Consider the following 15,589-nt stretch of genomic DNA (forward strand, 5'->3'; position numbering starts at 1 on the left):
TTAAGTAACTGCCCTTGTGGGGTTACACAGCTGGCTAGTGGCAGAGCCAGATTGGAGCCCAGGCAGTCTGGCTCCAAGAACAGCACTCTCAGCCAGCATGCCTTGGCTCGGAGATGATTCTTTTCAATGATTGTTTCTTGGCTGTGCTGGGTCTTGGGGGCTGCTCGGGCTCTTCTCTAGCTGCAGCGAGCGGGAGCTGCTCTCTCTGGGGCGCGTGGGCTTCTCTCTGGGGCGCGTGGGCGGCTCCTTCTGTTGCGGCACATGGGATCTTCCCAGACCAGGGATTGAACCTGCGTCTCCTGCTTTGGCAGATGGATGCCTAACTGCTGAGCCACCAGCGAAGCCCGGAGAGGATTCCTGATTGGCTCAAGTCTCCAGTAGCCTAAGCGAAGTCATCATTCATTCAACCTGAAATGCGTCTCACGACCTCGTGGGCTGGCTGTTGGATGAAACAAGACATGAAGCTGTCAGATGGGTGTTTCTTCACTCTGCTCTGGGTTCTGCTGGACTCTGGTCCTCCCAAGTCTCCTTCCTCCCCACCCCCATGTGGCAGACACCCAAGCATGTGTGTGTGTGGATGGGAGCTGGGACAGTGCGGAGCTTATCAGGCTCCCCGAGCTACAGCTGATCTGATCCGGGACAAAGAACTGTCAGATAAGCCCAGTGCTGGGAAGTGGTCCTGGAAACTGCCCTAAGCGGAGCTCTGTGCTGGGGGAAGGAGAGAGCAGCCTTTCTGGGGGTGGGGAAAAGGAGGGCCTTTGGATTACTCTCACTGCTGATTTTTAATGCAGACAAGGGCTCTTTCTGAGAGCTGGGAGGTGGGGTGGGTAGGTATTTGTGTTGATTTAGGTCTAGAACTTCTAGTCAGTATTTTGGAAAGGGGTCTCCTTACCTCATTTGTTCACAGCTAATAAAAAGATCTTTTTCTGCCCCTCACTTCTGTATTCTTTTCTCAGTCTCTGAGGTGTAACTCGCATTGCTGTGGGGTTGGGAGGTGGGGGGGGCACTTATGCTTATGACTGGGGCAAAAGCTCTCATGGGATTCATCTGCTGGGTATCCAGTCACCAAGTTTGAGTCCTTTCCACCAAACAACCCTAGTGTGTTACTGAGATGCTTGATGGACTGAGATGGAGAATAAGAAAATAAAAGTAAACTCCTACCTTGACAGGGGTCCATGCTTCCACACCCCATATTTGACTGGTCCATCACTGACCCTGTGAAGTCAGAGCCTTGGGTTAGATCCTGGGGCTGCTGATTCAGATGAAGCAGGGGGTTCGTGAGACTCAGAATGGCAGCCAGAGAATGGGTTTCATACTGAGGAGCCCCACGCCTTGCTGGCCACGTGACCTGGGGCAGTTGACTCAGTCCCCTTGAGGCTCAGTTCCTGTCCATCAGAGGAGATCCTGAACTCAGATGCTCTTTGTCAGCCGGAAAAGGCTCCCCAGTAGCCGGGGATTTACGGCTGTGCCTACTGGGGGTCAGCACTCGGTACTTCAGACTCCACTGACATGCTGTTCCCTTGCAGGGACTGAAGGCTCTCCTCCTCCTGGCCTCTGCCACAGCTGCACTCGGGGAGGTCTGGGGAGGTCCACACAGGCAGGGATGGGAGGGGTGCCCAGAAGGAGGATCTGCCCGTGCTCGGCTCCCACCCATGGCTCGCGCCCTTTGCCACCCAAGCTGATCCTGGAATGTACACCCCTGGCCAAGCACATTCTTTCGCCAGGTCACTAGCTCCTAGCCCTCGGGAAGGGAAAGCACGAGCTAGCATTTCCTTGGCCCTGAGTGACCCTTGCACAGTCTGGCGTGGGGCTGTTACCTCCAGCCTGGATTACCAGGCTGGCCCCTCACCCATAGCTTTTGAAAAGCCCAGTTCTTAAGGATCACTCCTGTCAGAGCCTGAGGCAAAGGGGAGAGGGAACCCACCCCCTAAGCAGGAGGATTTGAAATCCTCTGATTTCCTGGCTCTGGCTCCTTGCATCAGTCAGACATCTGTGCTCAGAGGATGGGGGGCTTTGTAAAGGTTATTCTCAAACCTGGTGCTCTCTGCGCTCTTGGACGTCTGACGTTCATTCAGTTCAGTCACTGGCTGCATTTATTCCATTCAGTTACACATTTGGGCTCTGGGTACCCAGCGAGGGTTAGCACAGAGTATCGTGGGCCCACAAGGGTTAATGATATCGCCATGTCCTGAGGGGAGCCTGTGTGTAGGGGGTGAGGTGGGTGTACACAAAGGAGGGGGCATTCTACATTCTGGGGGCGACTGGGCTGGGGCGGGGCGGGGAGGTGAGCAGCAGGGGTGGTCCAGGGAGCTGCCTGCTCCCAGTGGTCTCCCAGGGGCTGCCCGAGGCAGAGGTGAGGAGGCGTGGCTGGAAGGGCAGGGCTTTGGTGAAGGGTCTTAGGAGCCGGGCCTGGGAATCACCTGGAGGACCAGGGGTTCTGGGGGAGGGTGTCTAAGCTCTGTAACTAGGATGGTGAACTTGTAGATGGGAGCAATTTCCCAAAGGGCAGGGGAATCCAGCCACGATCTGTTGCGGGTGAGGGAGGTTGGAAGAGAGCAATGAGGTGGTCGTTTTCCACCCAGGGCTGAGTTGACTTTCCTGAGGCACTGGGGCTTGAGGTCTGGGGTAAGACCAGTTTGGAAGGCGAGCTCCAATCCAGTCCCTGCTTCTATAGATGGGGTGGTGATCCAGAGTGGGGAGGCTGGGAAAGGCTTTGGAAATTGTAAGTGTTTTTAAGAATGTGAATTGCTAACCTGAGTTGAGACCTCAGAGTGTCAGACTCAACTTTCTGCGAGGCCAGGGCCCCCAGCGCTCCCTCGGGCCCTCCAGATAAGGCAGATAAGTCATGGAGATAGTGGATGGGCCCGGGGCCCTGCCCTCCTGGGACAGCCACACCCTCCCTTCCCCGGCCGACCCAGGCCAGAGTCTGATCGGCCCAGTCAGGGCCCCAACAGGTGAGAAGGCCACCAGCAGCAAGTCTGGAGCTCCCGTCCACCTGTCACCTCGGGGCAGCAACGTGGAGGGCGCAGGGAAGGGAGAACGACCCCCCAGCCTGAGAGAGACATGCTCTCCTGAAACCACCTAGAAAGCCCATCACTTCTAAAGTGTCGCCTTAGGCATCAAGACATTTCTGGCCTCCAGCCCCGTACCCCACTGACCTTCTGAGTCATCTGTCAGATATTTCCTCTTCAGAGGAGGTAGGTGTCTGGGAGGTTTTGCATGAAAAAAACCATAAAGGTCTCAGGAGCCAGAAGCATCTGGTCTGGCCAGACTAGGAACCGGGACTGGGGCGTTAGGTCTTCCCATGCACTTGCTCAGTCCCTGTGCTGAGCGTGCGAAGGTAAGCAGCGAAGACCTCGTTCAGTTCACTCAGTCGCGTCCAACTCTGCGACCACACGGACTGCAGCACGCCAGGCCTCCCCGTCCATCACCAACTCCTGGAGCTTGCTCAAACCCATGTCCATCGAGTCGGTGATGCCATCCAACCATCGCCTCCTCTGTCATCCCCTTCTCCTCCTGCCTTCAATCTTTCCCAGCATCAGGGTCTTTTCTAACGACTCAGCTCTTTGGCTACATCAGGTGGACAAAGTACTGGAGTTTCAGCTTCAGTAATCAGTCCCCCCAGTGAATATTCAGTCTTGATTTCCTTTAGGATGGACTGGTTGGATCTCCTTGCAGTCCAAGGGACTCTCAAGAGTCTTCTCCAACACCACAGTTCAGAAGCATCAATTATTTGATGCTCAGCTTTCTTTACGGTTCAACTCTCACATCCATATGCGACTACTGGAAAAACCATACCTCTTACTATGCGGACTTTTGTCGGCAAAGTAACGTCTCTGCTTTTTAATATGCTGTCTAGGTTGGTCATAGCTTTTCTTTCAAGGAGCAAGCATCTTTTAATTTCAAGGCTCCAGGCAGCATCTGCAGTGATTTTGGAGCCCCGCCCAGAGATCAGCTTCTCCCCCTGGGCCCTCCCCCACCCGTCACTCCCTGCACCTTGGGTGGGGAGGGGCGCGCTTGGAGAGGCTGAACCATCCTCTTATGAATACTTCGGCTGGCCCACTTCCCCAAACCCTTCTGGAGGCGCTGATCCACCGTTCAAGGTCTGAGTAGGCTCCAACTTGCCTTCCAGTCTTTTTTCACATCACTCCCCACTCCCGTGTGCACTCTGGCACCAAATCCCCACTTCCCCTGAGGCCCAGTTATTACAGCAGGATTGCCAGGAAGCCTTCCCAGGCCAGCGCAGTCCTCTGGTCTGGGAAGAGGCAAGGAGACCTCCCCACCCCCCCCACCCCCGGATCCCAGACCGCTAGCACTGCGGGACAGCACATTTCTGTCGTTTCTGAAGCCGCCAATCTGCTGTCCTTTGTCGTGGCAGACCTAGGAAACTCACCTGCCTGACCTGTCTGCGTGCTTTAAGCGCCGACTCTTCAGCTCCCGCCGGCCCCGCCTCTTGCCTTCGCTTCTGCAGCTGTTCAATTCCAAAAAGAAGCGCCTGCCCACACAACTCTTTGATCTCACCAAGCAGATTTCTCCAGCTCTCTGGAGCTGGAAGCCTTTGACCTGAGTACTGGTCCTGCTCTGCAGACACTGGGAGTGGGGGTGGGGATGGGGTTGCCATCTCTTCCTGCTGAGCTCAGAACGGTGGGGGCGGAGGTTTGCACTCCCCTCCACCACAAGCTGAATTCGAATCTCCTTCCCGTCACTTGTTAGCTGTGCTGCTTGGTTTAATCACAGGGTTGCTGGTTTAGTCTCTTCTACAAGATGGGGGTTGGAAAAGGCCGACGGCACCCCATCTCCCGTGAGGGTCTCCATGGGCCAGAAAGCTCAGTCAAATGCAAGAGATCATTAGAAAGAAATTCTGGGGGAGAAGCAGCAATGGAAAGGAGGACTAGTCCACTCCCTGTGGTCCCAAACCCTCCTGCCACTTTGACTGCACAGCAGGTGGACCTCCCTCCAGAGGGGGCCTGAAAGGTTTGGCCCACATGTTTTTCTGAGTATTGCAACACCAACTGGACTTCTTTTTTTTTTTTTTAATTATTGATATTATTATTATTCCTATTTCGCTGTGCTGGGTCTTCATTGCTATGCACAGACTTTCTCCAGTTGCTGTGAGCAGCATGGGCTCTGAGCTGTGTGGGCTTCAGTAGTTGTGGCTCGCAGGATTAGTTGCTCTTGGCACGTGAAATCTTTCCAGGCCAAGGATTGAACCCATGTCCCCTGTACTGTCAGGCAGATTCTTTACCACTGGACCACCAGGGAAATCCACTGGGGTCCTTTGTGATCTTAGATATGTCCTGGTGATTTTCCTCACTTCATTTTTCTCTGAAGAAGACCCCATGATGCTTCTCCAGTCAAAATCCTTAATTTCCTCCCAGTTTCCCATGTGGATCAAGTCCAGAGTCCTTAGCAAGGCAAGCAAGGCCCCTAGATCGGCACTGCCTGCATCTCCCTGGATTTTCTGTGTGTGTGCTGTCCCCCAGTGGGCTTGAGAACACCCTGTCTCTCCCTCAACAACAGAAAACATTCATTCCTCAGGAAACAGTCTTCATCATTTTAGGTTTGCACGGTGCAGTGCAGCTGACTGCCTTCCTTTTTCTATGTGCTATTCCATTTGAGGCAATGCAGTGCTGTGGTCACAGGCTTTGGAGTCAGACTTGGTTCAGTCACTAGCTTGTGACCTTGGACAAGTTATATAACCTCTTGGAGCCTTAGTAGTCTCAAGTGCAAAATACAAGGATACTGCCTACTCCAGGGTTAACCCGAGGACTGAAGCACCCTGTGAGATGGCGTTGTCCTTGCTGTTGTTTCACAGACTGGGAAATGAAGACAAGAAAGCGGAGGGACCCCGAGAGGCATGGGGATGAGAAGGCCTCCAGTGGCGGGGGGCCGCTAGACCCCAGATGCTGAGCGCACTCCGCAGCGGCACGGGGCACGCTGCGGCATGTGCTCCCGACACCCCCATTTCCCTCAGTGCTCGGTGAGCTCCCCCAGAATCCTCCCAGCATGGACTCCGGCAGGCGAGTCCTGGCAGACGCCAGCTTGAGTCCGACGGCCCTCACATTCCAGTGGCCAGTCCCCTATTCTCATGATGGGAAGAACCTTTGGGGCTGGCTGTACCCCTAAGAAACCCCGACTATTTGAAATGCCTCAGTCCAATCCACACGTCTGGTGCCATTTTGGGTGCTTGGAAAGCCCCCTACACATAGGCTAGGCTTCCTATCAGAAAGGGTGGAGGGGCCCCAGTTGTAAATGTCTTTCTTGGGCAGGGGCTGAGAGGGAAGGAGGCAAAGCCAGGAGGCAGACAGGGGTGCGTTTGGCAATGCTCCCCCTAACTTGCCATCCATTCCTCACAGTGCTGGCTTCCGCAGCCCCCTTTCCTAAACTAAAATGGGCTAAACTAAATGGGGCGGGGGTCTGGATGCAGTGGGGAAGGCCTCCTGCAGTCTGCTCACCAGGGGGCGCCCGCTGCCACGCAATGCCAGGGTGGGAAGGAACGGCTCGGTCAGCAGGTGGCAGTGTCCTTCCAGGGCCCAGGAGAGACGAGCAGGTGCCCAGAGAAAGGGAAGGAAAACCGCATCCTGTCCAGAACCTGGCTTCCCTCGTCTGTGAAGGTTTGGTGGAGGGGTTACCTCCTCCAGGAGGCTCCCCCGGCCCCTCGGACAGGTGTTCCTGCCTCAAGAGACATAACGATACCCTTGCGTAGTGAGTGCTATCTGACCCCCACAGCCCCTCCAGGGCACATATTTTTTTCATCTTTGTAGTCCCGGTGTTAGCACAGCTTTTGAAAACAACTTGGAATCGGGAAGAGGCGCTGTACCAGCTAAAAGGAAGCACGTACTTTATGTTTTTACATCAGTGAGCCATTCCCTTTCTACTCTGGGCAAAACAGAAATGAGCATGAGCTGAATGAAATGAGGCTAGACCTGACAAAGGTGGGGTCGAGAGTAACCTGACAAAGAGGTCAGCTAACAAGCGCAACCTTTTCCTAACACACCCACGGCGCGTCAACGCTCCAGAGACGGAAAGCGCACTGTTTTCCTAGGGGTGAGGCGACCGCTCGGGGCGAGGTGGTTTGAAGGAGGAGCCTTCTCAGAGTGAACAGCCAAGAACGAGTGGCCCCTGAGGGTCCTGCGTGGCCTGAGAACGTCAGAGGGGCTGCTCTACGGGGTCCCCTTCTCGTGTCCAGACCCCGTCCACCCAGCCCCGGCATGAGGGTGCCACGGAAGACAGGAATATAGGTTTTAATCATTGTGCTGCTGCGGTTAACCAGAGTGCAACGAATCCACCCTTCACGGATGTGGATGCCACAGTGTAAACGAGCTAGTTTCACACGGAAGTGCTCTGGGGCCACTGGTGACCAGGGGCCAGGCCTCTGGTGGGGAGGGGTGCCCGAAGGAGAAACGGGGTGAGGAGAAGGGTGGGGAGCAGACCCTGGGCCAGCAGTCTGCCCCTGCCACATCGTTACATTCCCGCCAGGACCCCAAGCGGGACCGGTCCTTTCCGGCCAGGGCGGCCAGGCTGGGCCAGCCCCCACGAACCCGACTTCCCTCCCCAGCCCGCCGCCTCCAGCTCAAGGGCCAGTTCTTGCTGGGCAGATGAGGTTCAGGGAGGGCCCACAGTCAGCCACCTGCGGGGAAGAGACGGAGGCCAAGGGAGGCAAGAGGGCTTTGGGACGGCCCTTGTCCATTTTTCTCCATCTCAGGAGACTCTGGGACAGGTGCAGAGCCAGGGAAAGGACAGCGGTGAGCAGCCAGCCTCTGGGTCAGAACCCAGGAGATGGCAGAGGTGAGCCCACTGCAGGGAGGCGGCAGGCGCTCCCGTACCTTTCTCTGCCTGAGCAGCGAGGACTCCCCGCCTTGGTCACCTCGGCTCCAGTGGGGGAGGAGGGGTGGCCGCGTCACTGACACGTCTTCCAGCTTCCTCGGGTTGGTAGGGTTTGGAGGTGGAGAGGTCACTTAGAGCCCCGGGGCCTGACCCCACTGGCTGCAGACAGGAGCTGGTACCCGGGGAAGCGGCCCCAACTCTTGTCCAGAGTGTGTGGTCTAGTCCGGGACGCCGTGGCTGGGCCGAGGGCCAGCTAGGAGTCCGAGACACACAGGGCCTCCACCGCGTCGCTCAGACCCTGGTTGACGCCGCCCACGGCCAGTAGGCAGTTCCTGAGGACAAGGCTGGAGCAGGCGCAGCGGGGCGTGGGCATGGCGGGGAGGGCCTCCCAGCGGCTCTTCCCCGGGTGGAACGCCTCAGCCGTCTCCAGGACCGTGGGCTGGTTCCCTGAAAGTGCGAGGGGCCGGGCCTCACCAAGCGGTCCAGCCACCCGTCCCCGGGGGAAGGGACCCACCTCCCACCTCCCTCGAGAACCACAGGCAGAAGAAGCGCAGCACCCTGGACTCCCTGGGCTGCAGGTCTTCCCCACCCTTTTGTCAAACAGCCACTTCGCCCTTCCTGCCTTCTCAGTTCTTCTATCTCCTCAAGATGGAAGACTCAGCTTTTTTCCCCCACTGCCTGCTTTTACCACAAGTTTCTAGACACTATTGCCTCTCCTGCCCGTGACGAAGAAAGCTGCTCACACGGTCTAGCTCACGTCAAGTTCCTTTCTTACGTGGTAAAGTCGGGGAATCTGCCCACACTGAGTAAACTCTGGGTTCCGAGGAGCCCCACTGCCCACTTATCTCTCCAGTTGACGGTGGAGTCCCACCGTTAAAGACCCTAATCTCTGGGAGGGCTCATCCAGCAAATCTTGAGTCCATCAGAATAGCTGATTTGATCAGACTGCTTTCCTATTCCCTGACAGAGCTGAGTGTCCAGGGAGAAGATAAACAGGACCAAGGCCAGTCCCTTCTACCTCCAGCCCTTCCCGGACAGGGCCCCGGGGACCTGGGCTCAGCCAGCCTGTGTCACGTGGTTCTCAGCATGTCCCTTAAGCTCTCTGAGCCTCAGTTTCCCCCATGTAAGGGGACAGACAGACCATATCTGAGGCCCACCCACGGAGGCAGGACGTCGAGGCTGGGAGGAAGAGCATGCTTTGGCATCAGGTGGTAGGCAGGCAGTGTGGCAGGAGCCAGCACCCTCTTCTGCTCACGCATATCCAGAGTCCACGCAGCACCAGGCCACAGCCTGGAAACTCTATCCTTACCAAGTCCTCCAGCCACGATGACCCGACCACTCAGAGAGCCGGCCACAAAGTCTGCCCGCCGCTTCTTGAGGAAGAAGGAACGCTCCATCTTCAGCCATCCCCCTGCAGGCCGTGGGCCATGTCAGGAGAAACAGAGAGAATGAGATGCTGACCGCCCCTGCCAAATGCGCACGGGTGCCAAACCGCTCTCGCCCCGGGCGGCACCTCGATTTCATCTACCCTGTATGCTCAGGGCATGTACGATGCCTCCTGCTGTGTGAAATGGCACTCAACCTACCCTCTGCATGCCTGCTGCAGGCCAAGGAACCATAACCTCTTGCCATGAATCACCTTGTCCCACCTCTGTCTTCACGGACTTTAAGCTGGAAAGGAGGCAGACTCGAGGCAGACAGTGTCCAAGTCAGCATCCTTCTGTTTCAAAGCCCTCCCTCACCTGGCCCTGGCTGGATGTTGTAAGAAGGAACAACAGCTGGGAAAGGCTTTGATTAAAACAGCCAGCCAATCAGAGGGAGCCCTGGACAGATGAAAGAATTTGATCCCAAGAATAGCCCTGAATGCAGAGGAGCATTCAGACTTCTGAAAGGCTCAAGCCACTTGGTGAATGGGCCCGGGGCAGGTGGGTGGGGTGGGGGTGAGGTGCAGGGTGGGCAGAAGGGAGGTGGGTCGCTAGGGCCTGGTGTCCAGCTTACCTTGCTCCATGTCGAACACGTCCATCGTCCGGAGGAACTTGGGCTGCCGGTAGAGCCGGCCCTGCCGCAGGCCCCCCAGGCTATACAAGCGGTCATCCAGGGTCACAAAGCTGGAGAAGGCCCGCTTGCAGGGGATGTTGGGGAACTTGGTCCAGGAGCGAGTCTCAATGTCAAAGACCTCAAAGGCGTTGACCGCATACTTGGACTGCCGTCCTCCTGGAGGCCAGGGCAGGGCAAATGTTGGGTGGGAGAGTAAGCCCCTGGGACTAGGGCTGGGTTCCCCCTTCTCACTGTTATTCGATCACATAGGAAGTTCCCTGAGGGTGGAGGGCAGTATGATTAACCCCCAGTGCCCAGGAGATGCTGCGCACACAAGCACTGCTTCCAACAGGAACTGATCCGGGAGGGAAGCAGAGACGGACATGCTCCAGGCAGTCTGTCCTTACCCAGCACGTAGATCTTGGAGCCTCGAAGGAAGGAGGTGGCGGCATATCTAGGGGTGGGCATGTGTGCCAGAGACACCCACATATCCTTGAGCATGTCATAGTGTTGGAGGTGATTGTGTGGACGGAGGTCCAGGCCCATCCCGCCCACTGCGTACACGCGGTAATCTAGGGAGAGAGGCCACACGACAGACACCGTGAGACAGGCCCATGGCGCTCAGCTGCTACCTTGGCCAGGCTCTGTCAACCCCTTGAATGCCGGCACTGAAGCTGGGCCATGTTCCCAACCACTGCTCTGCCAGAGAATGGGTTGGTGGCACCATTAAAAGCTCCTGCCACAGTCAAGCCTGGGTCTCCCTGAAGCCACGTCAGGCCTACGTGCCTTACCTTCCTTGCTGCCTGGCCCTTGGTTAAGCCCAAGATGCCAAGCCTTACCCACAGGTGGACTGCGGTGGAGTCCAGGCCTGGACAACACTTTGCAGGTCTTGTCCCCCCCATTCTCCTCCTTCCTGGCAGCCAGAGAGATGCCAAAGAGGAACAGTATTCCCCTGACACCCTCCAGGAGCAGCCTGCTGCTGGGCACTCCCAGACCAGAAGTCGAGACCCAGAGGGAGCCTTTGGAGATGAGGTCAGCCCTGCTGCCAGTGGCCTTGGGGGATACTGGCCTGCTGCTCTTCCTTTCCTTCCCGGGTAGGGGAAGGCCATCCTCCTGGACACACAGGAAGGCTTGTGGGCTCCAGAGGCAGCTTGTACTGAATGGGATAGGGCTGGTGGTGAAAGGGGGAGAGGCTTTGGATGAAAGAAGCTCTGAGCAGGCAGCGAGCTGGGCACTCTGAGGACAGGAGAGCTTCTCTACTGCTTGTGGGGGCAGGTGACACAGCACACCAGGGAGGATGCGCACAGCCTCCAAGCTGCCCTCACCCCAGGACCTCAGGCAGCCTGTTCAGGACACAGCCCTAACCCCAGGGCCCTCTTCTCCCAGGGACCCATCCCTGCTCGGCGTTCTGTCTACTAGAGGCCAGTCCTCACCACTTCTGGCTCGAAGAGGTTTTTATTTTTCAAGGCAATTGCAGGAATGAGTCCTTCTTTCTACTTTCCAATCTTACTAAAGAGAGAAACAAAGAGATCCCAACCCTAGCTAGGAGATGGGGCCTGCTAAAGAGACCTCCCCACACTGCGTCTCCCATCCCTGCTCTCACCTACACCTCTGAAGCTGGGAACCCTCCCCTCCACTCCAACCACCGATCCTGCACCCGATTCTTACTCACCCTTTCAGAATCACCTTGGTGTCCCTGAACTGCAAGGCTGGGCTGAAAGTGGTGGCTCCTGTGGCCATCACCCTGCCTGCTACACTGTTACTGAGATAACCTTTGTTATGTTTCTTTCAATAGATTGTTAGGTCAGGGAAATTTGTTAATCTGTGGCCCCAGCATCTGGTATAAAGCCTGGCACATGAGCATGTAAATTTTTAGTAAACTAACTGCTGAACCCATTCAATGCCATAGTTAAGAGCACACACTTGACCATCATCTGCAAGCTGTTACTTGGGCAAGTTACTCAACCTCTCTGGGCCCCACATTGCTTCTCTCCAAAATGAGGATAGTGATACTACTTGCCTCATCAGACAAGTTCTGAGGGTCAAAGGGGTTAATACCTATTAAGCACTTATGGTAAGGACTCAATAAATGTTAGTTCTTAATCTTTCAGCACCACTTCTTGCGGCCTGAGGATAAAGGGCTCCCCTTTCCCTCTCCATTTCCCCACTGGCCTCCAGGCCTTCCATCTTTCTTACTGAGAGTTCAGGAGTTGGCTACTCTGCCCTGTGGGCTTCTGAATTTCTCTGTCTGATCTTCATCGGTAAGACCTGGGCTCCTCAAGGCAGGGATCAGATCTTCTGCCTCTTTCCTTCCTCCCTGGGACCTAGAACTGTGTCAGGAACAGAGCAGGTGCTCAAGACATACTGATTTCTGACCTACAGGAGACCTGACAGGCAGCTGAAATAATTCTGCGAAAGAAGGAGGTAAGGTTGCAAGCTGATAAGCCTGTCTGATCTGTATTTGGGATCTTCTAACTCCTACTGGGCCATTTCCCATAAAACTGTGTTTTAGAAAAACAGTTTTCGGAGCCCCTGTCTACTCTGGGCTATACCAGGCCTGAAAAGAAAGACAGGATGGGCTTGGAGAAACTGAGATAAGAAGCATAAAGCTATGTGGTGAGCATCCGCATGTCCTGAGAACCTAGTGAACCTGGGCAAGAAGCTGCGGGAGCATGAACCTCAGGAACGTTCTGGTCTCCACTCAGTACCTCTGAGATTAGGAGGCAGACTGTAGGGAGAAGGTCCTGGAATCAGGTCCCAAGTCCCTCCCCTTGGGGCCTGGGGATGGTATGAAGATGGCATGAACATACCCAGGACCCCAAATATGTGTCTGAAGGTGGTGGCACCTGCAAGGCAGATTTCAAGGGATTCGGTGCTGTGGGTGGGAGGCCCAACCATTCTGTTGAATGAAGGTGTCCACAGGGACATCTACAGAGTGCCCTCTGGCTCTCCCCTCTGGCCACGCCTGCCCACCTTGCTGGGAGGAGGCTGCTCGGGTGGAGAGGAGCTCTGGCATCATGTGGATTTACTACGCACTTCACTTGCCTGACTCTCAATTTTCCCACCTATAAAACCAGGCCAGCGGGTCTTTAGTTTTAGTGTCCATGTAATGTGACAGTGGCCTCCAGTCCAGGGCTGGCTTCCACCCCTTTCCCTCGGGCCTCCCACCCCTCCTCCGCCCGCCCTCGGCCCTGGCCCCACTCGCCTTTGGCGGTGACCGAAATGCCCATGGCGGCCTCGCGCAGCGAGCTCCTCTTCTTCCACTTGCCCTCGTCGATGTTGTACATCTCCACGACCTTCAGGGGCAGCTGACTGGCGCCCACACCCCCGATCACCATGATCCGCTTCCCCAGGGCGGTGACGGCCACGCCGGCCCGGGCCGTGGGCAGCGGGGGCAGGGCGGTCCACTGGTCGGCCTCGGGGGAGTAGACCTCGAAGCAGTCCATGGGGACGCCGTTATCGTCACAGCCCCCGATGGCATAGACCTGTCCCCCGGTTTCCAGCAGGGAGCAGTACACCCGGCGGCTCGGCAGCGGTGCCAGGCGCTTCCACTGGAAGTCTTTGACGGTGGGCACCTCCATGGCAGTCCCGGGGGGCCCCGCCCGCCGCGCCCCCGAGGAGCGGTCAGCTACTCCGCGCCGCCCCTCGCCGTCTCCATCTCGCTGGGGTCCGCCGCCGCCCGCCCGCTGGCTAGGGCCCCGACGCCGGCCAGCGCTTCTCGGTCCCTCAAGACTCGGCGGCCCGGCGGCGTCCGCGCCCGGCCCCGCGGGATGAGCGGGGCGAATCAAGGGCGGCGGGGGCCCCGCGCGCGGCCTCCTGGCCTCCCAGCTCCCCGCCCCGGCCAACTTTCAAGGGAAGACGCGGCGGCGTCTCCCCGGCACCGCTCTGTCTCCCGCGGGTCCGAGACCCCGGGGGCGCGCGGAGGACCGGGAGGGCCCCTGCGCGCCGGGCGCCGGGCGGCCTCCCGGCAAAGCGAGGAGCTGACACCTCCGGGCGCCGCCGCCCGTCCCCGCGGCTCTCCCCGCGCGCCGACTCCCGCCCCCGCCCCGCGCCGCTCACACAGCCAGGCCGGAGGGTGCGGCGGGCGGCGGGGCGCGGAAAGCGCATTACGCGAGAGCGGCGCGGGGCGCAGGGGAGGGGGCGCGCCGTCCTGCCCGGCGCGCGCCGCCGTCACCCAGGCGGATGCGGAGAACAAGTGAGCAGCGCGAGGGAAGCCGAGCGGCCGCCGGGGGTGGGGGCGGCCCCGCGCACAGCCTCCCGCGGCCGCCACACCTGTGCGGGCAGCCGCGTGCGCCCCGCGGCCTCTTTACATAAGCCTCGGTGCTCCGGCCGCGGGTGGGGGAGAGGGCCCGGCGGGAGGCGCGCACCCCCTTGCTTACTGTTCAGGGAAAGCGGGGCCCTAGAGCCAAGTATCCGGATGACGGGCCGGGACTCGCTCCAGGGCGGGGTGGGCGGTTTGTGAGTGTTTGTTTTGGGTGGTGAGGAGGCGGCGAGTCCAATTACCCAGTTTATCTACAGTACACAGACCCAGTTCGTGACAGACTGGCTCAACAGTGGGCTCTGCTTTGGGGGAGGTATTATCAGAGGGTTTAACCTAATAGGAACGAGTTATGTGGGTGTCATCCAAACAGTGTACACGCTGACCTGTGCACACATGCATAATTTACACATCGCCACCACACCCTCCACCCGGAAATGGTCATATCCATAGAGAAACTGACACATGCAGAGTTTGGCGGACACACAGCCAGCCAGAGACAAAAGTGGAAAGGCAAACACGGAGTGGTCCCTTCCACATCATCCTTCTTTACACACCTTAGAAAGGGAAAACCTGGTTATCAAATCTGGGCCCTCAAGCACCAACCCACAGGGCTTGCCACATAATTCCTTCAAGACCTGCCACTGCTTTATCAGGACAGCAGCCCTCAGTAACAGAGGTGCCCCTGAGGCCGGTGAGCGGCCTGGCGTGGGGAACTGCAGGCTTCCGGGGTCCCAGTATGCAGTTCTCCTGAGCAGAGCCAAGTCTTGAAACAGTCAGGTCTGGGAATCTGACAGACCTGGATTTAAATTCTGGCTCTCAGGGACTTCTCTGGTGGTCCAGAGGCTAAGACTCCACGTTCCCAATGCACAGGGTCTGAGTTCGATCCCCAGTCAGGGAACTGGATCCCACATGCCACAACTAAGACTCAGTACAATCAAATAAAAAAATATATTAAAAAAAAAAATTCTGGCTCTCAAAGAATTTAACTACTTACTCTGAACTTCAGTTTCCTTATTTTGTTTAGGTTAAACTTTGTATTTTGAGATAAATTGTGGATTCCTTCGCAGTTGTAAGAAATAACGCCTTTTATCCAACTTCCCTCAATGGTAACATCTTGCAAAATGTATAGTATAGTAATATCCTAACCAGAATATGGAAGTTATCAGTCAAGATACAGAAAATTTCCGTCACCACGAGAACCCTTCATGTTGCCTTTTTTTTTTTTTTTTAAAGGTGAGGCATAATTGACTTACACTATGTTAGTTTCAGGTGTACATGTTGCCTCCTTATGCCCACACACTCTTCCCTCTTGCCTCTGTCTCCCCAACCCCTGGCAAGCACTGATGTATCCTCCGTTTCCATAGTTTTGTCATTTCAAGAATGTCATGTGGAGAATTGTCTGGCCGTAGTTAGGACTTGGCACCTTCACTGCTGGCTGCTGGAGTTCAGTCTCTGGTTGGGGAG

General features: G+C 56.9%; 1 protein-coding gene across 2 annotated transcripts; it reads right to left on the reverse strand.

The window, feature by feature from the left end:
- Nucleotides 1–7,231: 7,231 nt before the first annotated feature.
- On the reverse strand, nucleotides 7,232–13,445 carry KLHDC8A (kelch domain containing 8A). Of its 2 annotated transcripts, XM_043923555.1 has the most exons (5): nucleotides 13,070–13,445; nucleotides 10,272–10,436; nucleotides 9,826–10,041; nucleotides 9,137–9,238; nucleotides 7,232–8,274 (listed from the first exon to the last, which is right to left on the reverse strand). In XM_043923555.1, exons 1-5 carry the CDS (start codon nucleotides 13,443–13,445, stop codon nucleotides 8,081–8,083), a joined length of 1,053 nt encoding a protein of 350 aa, XP_043779490.1. In that variant the 3' UTR covers nucleotides 7,232–8,080. The 2 variants fall into 2 exon arrangements, with proteins under 2 accessions (XP_043779490.1, XP_043779491.1); XM_043923556.1 differs by lacking the exon at nucleotides 10,272–10,436.
- Between the last annotated feature and the right edge of the window lie 2,144 nt (nucleotides 13,446–15,589).

Source organism: Cervus elaphus, chromosome 14 (assembly GCF_910594005.1).
Source record: "Cervus elaphus chromosome 14, mCerEla1.1, whole genome shotgun sequence".
NCBI classification, from domain to species: Eukaryota; Metazoa; Chordata; class Mammalia; order Artiodactyla; family Cervidae; genus Cervus; species Cervus elaphus.

Coding starts and splice junctions, on each gene's coding strand:
- KLHDC8A (XM_043923555.1), bottom strand. CDS start 13,445: ATGGAGGTGCCCACCGTCAAAGACTTCCAGTGGAAGCGCCTGGCACCG. Junction 10,437..13,069: donor CATTTCGGTCACCGCCAAAG/GCGAGTGGGGCC, acceptor CTCTCTCCCTAG/ATTACCGCGTGTACGCAGTG. Junction 10,042..10,271: donor CTCCAAGATCTACGTGCTGG/GTAAGGACAGAC, acceptor CCTGGCCTCCAG/GAGGACGGCAGTCCAAGTAT.